General features: G+C 50.4%; 2 protein-coding genes across 2 annotated transcripts in view; one reads left to right on the top strand and one right to left on the bottom strand.

The window, feature by feature from the left end:
• The window catches only part of LOC126577790 (uncharacterized), a 26,926-nt gene extending 24,195 nt beyond the window's left edge, over positions 1 to 2,731 (bottom strand). Inside the window, exon 1 of the mRNA XM_050239724.1 lies at positions 2,720 to 2,731. The gene's annotated coding sequence lies outside the window, so the exon portion shown is untranslated. The remainder of the gene's footprint in view (positions 1 to 2,719) is intronic.
• A 5,558-nt stretch (positions 2,732 to 8,289) lies between these two features.
• Positions 8,290 to 10,000, top strand: part of LOC126577164 (E3 ubiquitin ligase RNF157) — a 3,988-nt gene continuing 2,277 nt past the window's right edge. The window contains exons 1-3 of the mRNA XM_050238601.1: positions 8,290 to 8,685; positions 8,759 to 8,877; positions 8,963 to 9,913. Of these exons, the coding sequence (XP_050094558.1) occupies positions 8,598 to 8,685; positions 8,759 to 8,877; positions 8,963 to 9,913 (1,158 nt within the window). The 5' untranslated portion in view covers positions 8,290 to 8,597. The remainder of the gene's footprint in view (positions 8,686 to 8,758; positions 8,878 to 8,962; positions 9,914 to 10,000) is intronic.

Below are 10,000 nucleotides of genomic sequence, written 5' to 3'. Positions count from 1 at the left end.
CTGTGCGCGCGCGGTCGTTGCTTTGTGAGCCCGCATCTTCCACAGCTCCACGGCTATTTTTAAACCCATTTCACACGCCACGAGGCTCAGGGAGGAAGGCGGAGGGGTTCGTTCGCACCTACGCCGTTCTTGGCCGTTTGTACTACTCCCCCAGAAAGGGTGGAAGCTTTGCCGCGGACGCTTTTACAAACTTTTCCACCGAAACTAAACTCACTCGTTGCACTGGACGGATCAAAGCAGCAGCAGATGATGCTGTTGCTGCTGCTGCTGATGATGATGATGATGGGGATGCGCACACGAGATTGAATGGCGACGAGAAGAAAACAACACGACGGTCAGTTGGAACGGCTAGTCCACAAGTGCGGCTAGTCCAGTCCACACCTTCCCTCTCCACCTTCATTCAAGTCAACTGTTGCTCCGTGCGTGGGGTCGCAGGTTGCACGCACACCACAAGAACGCGGAGGCCCGAACCCAAGAACGAAACTCCGTTCCACGAAACAACTGCCCGCCCGCACGCACACACGACAGGGAGAGAGAGAGCGAGAGAGCGAGAGAGCGAACAACCGGACAAGAAGACCAAAAGGGTAAGGGCGCCAGTTCCAGTCGCCCAAGACCCGAGATGTCCTCGATTGCGGATGACGAGATGGTTCGAGTTGCCGTTCGTTGTCGATCGCCCGTTCTCTATCGAGCCGGCAGCCCGCGACCAGAATCGCGGGAGTTCTGTTGTGGAGAGCCACGCTAAGAATCCGGACTCTCTCTCACGCGCTCTCTCTCCCTCTCTCTAGCGAACCGAGCTCGGCGTTTCCGGGCTGCTCTGGCACGAAGCTTTACCGAGCTCCTGCGATGATTAACACATTTTGAATGGCGGCGGCACAACAAAGGCGCGCAAGGCCTGGGCTCCTTCGATCGGCCGCGGATTCTGCGGCGTGCTCATTTGTTTTGACGCGCGCAGGTGTGTAGGTATGGCACGAAATGGCACCATCACCACCACTACTCAACAGACATGTGTTGCTTCTGGCTACTAAATGAGTAGTACATGATGCTGCCTGGTGCTGCCTGTTGCTAATTGTATCCAGCCCGTGCAAAGCGATGCCAACTTCGCGTCCCACCATCTGCGCTCTCTTATTCTCCGGGACTTTTTAAGCTCTCCGCTCTCTCCCTTTCGCTCTCCTCTCCGCTTGCATCGATCAACGAGGTGCAGCATCCCAGCGCAGACAACCGAGTTGCATCTTTGGTGCACTGACCAAATACGGTTGCATCGTGTGATTTGAACGCAAATGCGCGGAGTAGTCCCTGTCGCTCCACGTGTACTACCACCACCCTTTGGTTCCAGCCCCTCCAACCCACATGCACTAGTAGCGAGATACGTTTTAAGCTAACGAGCTCGATGCCTCGCGCTATACTCACGACGACGACTGACCTGTGGAGTGTATGGCTGGGGCTTTTGTGCCATTTTTAGAAACGTTACAACTATCAATCATTCACAATCCTGTACAGCTTCCGTCTGCTGTACAACACGTGACGTGGGGATTGTACCATTCCTTGGGGATGGAGACGGGTTTTTTTTTCTTCTATTCCCACGAGTTACATGACTTTCTGACTGATCAAAACGACCCTCTGGCGATTCTGGTCTCACTGCGACTAATAAATAAAAAACTAAATGAAGTAATAAATGAGTCAAACGAAATGAAAGAACGCTATTTGCTAGCGTTATGCAATGCAAATAAAATGCATTTGTGACGCGCGGGAGCCCAGTTTGACTCTAGCTGGGTTGTTGACGTACAATCTAGTGATTACGCGTGTTGGGAAACAAAATCCTGATTTAAAAAAATGCTATACAAATGAAGACAGAATAATCCACAGGACATTACATAACCGAGTAAAGCCTGACAATGTTCGAAGGAGACATAAATAGAGCTCCAAAAAACCACCCATTTTATCATTAAAATATGTTAAAACCCCTCTGTTTTGCATTATAAAATCGTTACACAGATTTTATCTGATCCACTTTCGAATTTAATATGTTTAAGGATAGTTTATAGAATAACTTTAGAACATTTCTAAAATATTTTGTTCCTTTTTTTAGATCCTTTGAATTGAAAAGACAAATGAAATGAAATGTAATGAGACACAGCTCGCCTGAAAACAGAAACATGATTTTCCTTTGCTTTCCACGGTAGTCCCTCTTCCTACTGCCCTGGTGCATCGTGCATCTAATTTCAGTATTTTATCTGACACCTTAATCTGTCCTTTTTCCATATTTAAATATCATGTCACGCAGGCAATTTAAGGAAAAAAATATAAAAAAGAATTAAAAGTTCAAATATATAAAGCCAAAAAATACATGCCAAATAATTTAAAGTCCTGTCGATGTCTTGAACACCTCTTTACACAAATGACTCATTCAAACAATCCATAATTGCTATTTGCTGTAAAAATAGAAGGAAACCAAAAGGTACATCCTGACTGAAACTCGAAGCCAACCTCGTTCAACCGAACGAAAAAATAGCCCCAAAGCGCACAGACCATGCACACCTCTGCCTCAGACCCGAGTCCGAGAAATCATCACTCCAATCGCGGATGGGTGAGAGAAGTATCGAAATAAATGGTGTCATTTGGCGTGATGTTGCGGGCAATAATAGAGAAACTTCTGAAACTGAACGCGAACCTTCCCCCAACCACAAACCGAGCTTCGTCCGGACCAGCGAGGCTTACTTACATGATCCGAGCAGTGTCCTGGTGCTGCTGCTGCTGTTGCTGTTGCTGTTGCTTGCGCAGCAGTGGTTGCGTCACACCGTGCTGCCCCAGTAGCGAGTCGGTGGCGGCGACGGAGTGCATCTGTGAGGTAGTGGCGACCGTGGTCAGGACATCCTGTTGCTGCAGGTGCTGATGATGCTGATGATGCTGGTGGATGTTCGGATGTTGCTGCTGGGGATGTTGGGCACCCGATAGCCCATGGTGGTGGAGGTGGTGGTGGTGGTGATGCAAGGGTTGCTCACTGCTGCTGTTCCCGCTGCTCCCTGTGACAGTGCTCGATGGGTGGTGGTACAGGTTGTTGTTCGTGTGCAGCTCGACTAGCGGACGTGAGCCAGGATTACCGATGACGGCGGCCGTAGAAGCAGAGGAAACAGAGGGAGGCGCAGTGGCGACGGTTCCAGGAGTTGGTGGCAGCCTTGCACGACCACTAGCCATTATTTGCGCAAAGATGCCTGCGTGCTTGCGACGCCTGTTGAAGAGAATCCCCGCAGTGTCCAGTTCAGTGTTAAGATTTCCACCAAAGGCCGGGAAACCGGAAGGCACGTAATGCAGGAGAAAGGGTAGAGCATTAATAAAGGCACCAGGTACAGTGTCCACGCGACCTTTCCGTGCTGCTGTGTGTGGGTGGTGTGTGTTTACTCTCGTTTGTTTTTCGGGGGAAATACGATGGACCGTCGCAAGGATAATCAAATTGAATGGCCGCTAAGAGGGAAGTCGAACCAAACACAAAAGCCCGGACCGTATAACAATACAAAAGCAAAAAGGCGCGACAGGCGAGGGCTTTCCTGCCAAGACATTGCGAACAGTAGCAGGAGCTTTGGTCCCGGCTGGTCCGAGCCTGGTTCTTCGCATCACAAGAAGGAAGCGGTCAATTTCCTTGCTTCATTAGGCTCCCAAGGAGTCACGGGCTACACCACTCAAGAAACTGACCGACTACTAACCCTCCCGCTTGACCCTCGTGTCACCTGAACGGTTCTCACGGATTGACGGATGACCACGGCGACGGCGGGACGTCCGTCGGCGTATACTGGACCGCACACATTAAGCAGGCCTGTAAAATGGGAACGTTGGGATTGTTGCTGCTGCTGCTGGTAACGCTGGCAGGGCTACCTTAATGGCGTGTAGCAACATCAATTGCACCACGGCCACCCATTCCCTCCCATTATTAATACCTGGGCCGCGGGGTCACAAGGGTATCACAGACCGCCGTCTACACCTCTACGGCTGTGGTACCGCACCGCGATCGATTCAACTTGGTGTCGCCTACGCACGACACCTGCCTGCTACACAAGAACTTGGTGGTGGATTCTCGAAAGAAGGCCGACCAACAAGGTATTGATTACTCGTTTTTTGATATCTTTCATCTCGTTAGTGTTACGCACCATCGCCGCATGCTAGCACAAGGAAAGCACGGCATACCTTGTGACACCTTCACCGCACGCCCGGTTCTATTTCCTAATATTTTCACCTTTCACTGGTTCTGCGTAACTGAGTAACCCGGATATTGTGTTTCTTCTTCTTCTTTTTCTTCTTCTTCTGTCACCAACGAATGTCCTACTGTGGTTGTGATCAGGTGTCTCTTATATAGCCTCTTCCAAGAGATATACCCCTTGATTTTAGCCTCATTCTTCTTATGCAATCACTCAGATCCTGCGCGGACCCACAGAAGCAGCCTGACGGTCTCCTGAAAATGCCACGACTAATTATCACCTTCGAGAAGCAAACGTTGTTTGCCATTATGCTGGAAAATGTCCTGACGGAATTCTGCATTTTCTTATCCATCCCTAGTGTGCTCTGCTAGAGGAGAAGCAGTAACAAACGCAACAGATCATCTCTTGCTGCCAACCTTAGAGTTTAGTAATAGTAGATAAGTGCAAATGAGTAAACTTGTTTGCATTAATGGAAAGAAATTCCGTAATTTCCAGCCAGAAAGCTAAAAAAAAAACAGATAATAAAAACCTCCTCGCGCCGGGTTTGCCGCTGCTTTGAATACCAAATGAGCAGAGACACAGGCGAACTTGTTGCTTAGCATGCATCGCTGCACCAGAGCAACCACCACCACCGCGCCAGCCCGAAATCTAAGCAGCCATTTTCAGCAACGAGCAGAGAGACAAACATAATTAGATCAAGCGTAAAAAATAGTACCCAAAGAAAAAACACATCGCAGACAGTGACAAATTTCCCCCGCTAAAAGTTCACAAACAAAAAAAAACCACATAGTCCTGCCTGTGTACCTTGCTGTAGCCGGTTGGTCGGTTGGGTTCGTCGTCACAGGCTGAACCTCTTCTTCTTCTCTGGTGTTCTGGCCCCGGGAAAGCCTTGGCGGCACGCACGCAAACGTGCTGTGTGTGCCGTACGTGTGTGCGTATGCTTGGGGGCGGGGGCACTGGCGGCGTGATAATTAGGCACGTTAAAGGATCTCGCTGCTCTGCCGCACTCTTCAAACGAATTCCTTCCCCGGTACACTTGGCCACCGCATACCGTACGCGCGCGCCTTCTAACACCTGCACCACGAACGAATCTCACGGACACCTTTCTCGCGCGTTTGTTCTCCGTAGACTCCGTATTTTTAAACTATTCGCAGAATTTTCACATTTCTCCGGAACCACGTTTTCAAGCTTCACCGCACCGCACCTACACTCTCATACACACCACCGGCGGGCACAGATACACGAACTGGTTTCGCGTTTACAGAGATACACAACAAGGATACACCACCGATGACGATAACGATGATGATGATGATGATGATGGTGATGATATTCACAATTCTTCGGATTCGGCTCGCCTAATGGTGGTGGTGGTGGGTGGTAGAGTGGGGTGGAAAATTGTGGGGAATTTTCGGTTATCCTCTCGTCGTCGGTTCCTTCCCCCTTCTGCACATCCGCGCGCTTCGCACAACCAGCCCGCTTCGATGGAGCTGTACGATGGCGAGTTGGTATTTTCGCTTTCTTGGCAGGCCACTCGGCGGCGCGTACGGGCACCGCCACACGTGCGTACGTATTTGATGATTGATTCGCTTTCGTGGCGAGCTTTTCCCAGGTCTCCCTTTCGCACGCCAACCCCACCGCAACACGGCACTAGAATCAATAGACGACGGTCGGAAAGGACGAGACCAGAGAGACCACCAGCACAGACGTTGCGGTGTTGAGGAGGAGAAGGAGGAGGAGGAGGAGGAAGCGAACGGTGGCCGAAGCTGAGCAAACCGTGCGTGCGTGATGATAGAGGTAACAATTAAAATTTCCTATCCAAGTAGCCCCGGGTGACGCGGTGAGGTTGATACAATAATTACAGAAACTGAACGAATTGCCACCATCGAATGGCCACTACGCTATTGTTGCTGCTGCTGCTGCTGCTGCTGCTGCTAATACTACTACCGCTGGTTGATGCTAGGATCCAGTCATCGCGGGGCTCGCCACTACACTATGCGCGAACGGAACGGTGAAAAAAAAAAGAGGAAACTACAAACCGCGCTCGCTCTTCATAAATCACTTCAGCGAGCTGTGGCGCCTGCTTTGCCACTTTAATAAATCAACCAACCAACGAACCAACCAACTAACCAACGAACGGAGGAACAAAAAAGTGCTTTCGAACTTTGCAAAACGGTATCCAGGCACTACTATTACTGGGGGGGATATGCGGAGCGAACGGTGAAAATGTACAGCGTGGAGTCCTTTCTGGCCAGGACGATTCGAGCGGACACCACCACACACACACGCGCAACAGCAACCAACCACCGCCACGGCAGCAAGCGACCAGTTGAATATTTCATTCCCAATATTTCGCTCTGCCAGCACCGCCAGCACCGAGGGGGAGCGGTGGCTGCCTGCTTCGGATTCGGATCCTGCTGGGCCCTCGGCTCCGGTTCGGGATCTCGGGACGGCCCCAGGACATAAAACCCGGGCCATAATACGCAAAGAGAGAGAAAGAGAGCGCGCCTTTCGGTGTACAATACGAACTACTACGAATCGCGCGCCGCTGTGTACTACGATTCGTCGTTGTCCGTTGAGCCGGGTTTCTTTCTCTCGCCACCCACACCGTCACACCGTTTGTGGTGTGGAGCGAGCGAAGGGGGGGGGGGGGGTGCTGGAGAAAGGATTCGTACTACGGAATCTTTCAGCAATTTTGGCCAGCCAGCCAGCCAGGCCAGGCAGCAGTCACTACAAACACATTCGGGAGCAGCGCGCAACAGGAGATCCGCGCGCCGAACCGGGCATCTTTCGCCGCTGGAGCAAAACTCACCCCCGCCCCCCTAGCCACCCCGGGATGAAGATTATTGCCGTGCCAGGGAAGCAACAGGAGAGACAGTATCGTGCGCGCGGTGCACACATACATACACGCATCAGCGCCAGGATCCAGGATTGAATGAGCTGTGAAGAGATGGTGTGGTTCTGTGGTCCTTTTCCCATTTGTGCTACACTGCATATGATTGTCACGAGCCTACAATAATCCAAAATGTTCTCGGTGAAAGCGTAATGCTTTCGTTAAGATTTGCTGAACTGTTATTAGCCAGCCAGGTGGACAGGTGGTCAGGTCAGATGTCTCCGTTCGCTCTAATTGACTGTGGCGCTGATGGCGGTGACGGTGGCTTTTCTGGGTTAATTAGTTGCCAAGCAGTGCGGACGATGGGTGGCTCTTGCTCTTAAGTCACACGGATCCCCTTTTACGCGTTTTAGTCACTTCAAATGGAGACGAAAGGACGAAAGGGTTTGTGGTTTGAAGTGCTGCGAACGAATAGGAATGGCCGATGCGATATCCACCCACGTGTGTTTGTGTGGGATTTGGGGAAATCACAGCGTGCGCGAGATTGAATCCGGTCGTTCGATTCATATTTTAATCATACCAGCGAATCCCCTGGGAAACTTTGATTGGGTTTTTGGTGGAAACAACCGAGTTTTCCGTTCTTCTTATTTTTCGTTTCGGTATTTTAAGGCTTTTTCCTACATTCAGCATGCCATTTGAAATGTATCTATGTATTTCAAGAAATATTATCGTTATCCTTTTACCAGAATTCTCCGCTTGAGAATTCCGCTTCCTTCGATTACCAGGGTTGTGCCGGATGGCTAGTAAAGCGGGACCATTTTAAAACAAAACTCTTTCTGAGTCCTCTTTTGCTTCAGTCCTTATGCTGTCTGCATGTTTTACATCCGAAGCACCAGAAAAAGCATTGAAATCGTTTAAATGAAGGGAAAATGCTTCGATATTTGTCGATAATCTACTCCCAAGAATGGTGCCTTTAGACATTTGCAGTACACTGTTTGAAATGCTGCTTTAAAATGATTTATTCCTTCATGGTTGGCGATACAACAGCTGAATTATATATTTAAGCAGTCGTAAATTTAATGTTTCATACCTTTAGCGCTGCCACGAAGTACCATGCACAAAAAACAATGGAAAATCATCGTGCAGCGCGGAACCTGCCAGTATAAATAGAGAGTCATTTTTGTTGTGATCACTTTGACAACGACAAACAGGGTGCGACTGAAACGGATGGTCGCACTGCTGCGTGCGAGAAAGAAATAGCAAATCGTTTGGTGAAGGGGTTTCTGAGTTTGAGAGCAGGTTCACGCAAAAAGAAAGAAATCCTCACGGATTCTCTACTAATTTTACCCAAAAGCCGTAGCTGCGACTGCTGCTGGCCGAGTAGTTTGTCATTAATCTAGTGTAGAGGTGCTGGAAGTTGGCAAAGTATCGGGCCCGTGCAAAAAAATGCATACCTCGCTGCGCTGACCCGAGCCCGACCTAGTTCCGCTAGCAGCACCACCTACAACAGTCCGAGGAACGGAAGAGGGACAACAGACGACCCACAGACTCAAGGTGGTGGTGGCCAAGGTAAAAGTATGGGGCTATTTGCAAGCAGGCAGAATGCGACCGTCGAGGAGACGGACGTCAGCCTGAACCACCTCTACAAATATCCGCCCCGTTCGGGTAAGTGAACAATCCGCTGCGCTGCCCGAAACCCGTGCTCCAGTTTCCCACTAACCGGATATTCTGGTTGCAGGCAATTACTTCGGGACGCACTTTATTATGGGCGGAGAACGGTTCGATACGCCACAACCGGAAGCGTATCTGTTCGGGGAGAATGCGGATCTGAATTTTCTCGGCTCCAAACCTACTCCAGTAAGTAGGCTGTGCTCCGCTACTGCTAGTGACATTCGTAGCGTTAATCATGTTCTCCATTTTTTTTCCTGTGCTTCCCTTTCAGTTCCCTTACCCGCCGCCTCAAGCAACCGAACCAACGAAAACGCTGAAAAGTTTGGTAAACATACGGAAGGAATCGGTCCGGTTCGTAAAGGTGGCCGAGGGAAACAATGCCAAACCGGTGGCAGCAATCAATAGCCCCACCAGCCCCACGGGAAACGTCGAGCCCGGAATCGGAAAAACAACGGTCACCAGTGGTGCCAGTAACATCGGTTACAACATTGAGTTTGTGTTCGATGCCGATTACGCCTGTCTCATCACAATCCACTACTTCTCCATCGAGGACATTGGACCGAATGGGTTAAGCTATCTGGCACGCGATTCCACCATCTCATCGGAAACGTTCCGCTTTCAGCGTGGCGTCAATCAGGTGTTTTCCGCTCCGCACCACATCGTCTATCCGGCGATGTACGCGGAGGATGATCTGACGTACGGTCCGGACAAGGATACGCTCCCGGTGGTGATACATTGTGTCGTAGGGGACGGTGGTGCGGCCGGAACGGGGGCGAGCGAAGAGATAAGCGCTAGTCGGCAATCACATGCCACGATCTGTGTGATCGATCATCACTCCGATGGGACGTATGCGTTGCGAGCGCTCAAGCAGAAGATCTTTGTCGATGGGCTGTGCTATCTGCTGCAGGAAATCTACGGCATCGAGAACAAGCTTACGAGCAAATCCATCACCGACGAGGAGACGGAAGATAATGGAAGCGAGTGCGTGATCTGCATGTGTGATACGCGCGATACGCTCATTCTGCCTTGCCGCCACCTGTGTCTGTGCAACTCGTGCGCCGACTCCTTACGGTATCAGGCAAACAACTGTCCGATCTGTCGGGCACCGTTCCGGGCGCTGCTCCAGATCCGGGCGGTACAGAAGGATGTGGCTGGCAATGGAATAACGTGTGGTAGCGGAGCAGGCAGTGGTGGTACACCAGCGGCACAGAACTCAACCGATGTAAGTATGGGAATGCTGTGAGTATGGGAATTTTAGTCTATGAAGAGGATATAGTTCTTCACATATTCATAGAGAACTTCATACTCT

Source organism: Anopheles aquasalis, chromosome 3 (genome assembly GCF_943734665.1).
Source record: "Anopheles aquasalis chromosome 3, idAnoAquaMG_Q_19, whole genome shotgun sequence".
In the NCBI taxonomy this organism is placed as follows: Eukaryota; Metazoa; Arthropoda; class Insecta; order Diptera; family Culicidae; genus Anopheles; species Anopheles aquasalis.
Note: the sequence above shows the minus strand (reverse complement) of the source record. Positions and strands in the feature narration are given on the sequence as shown.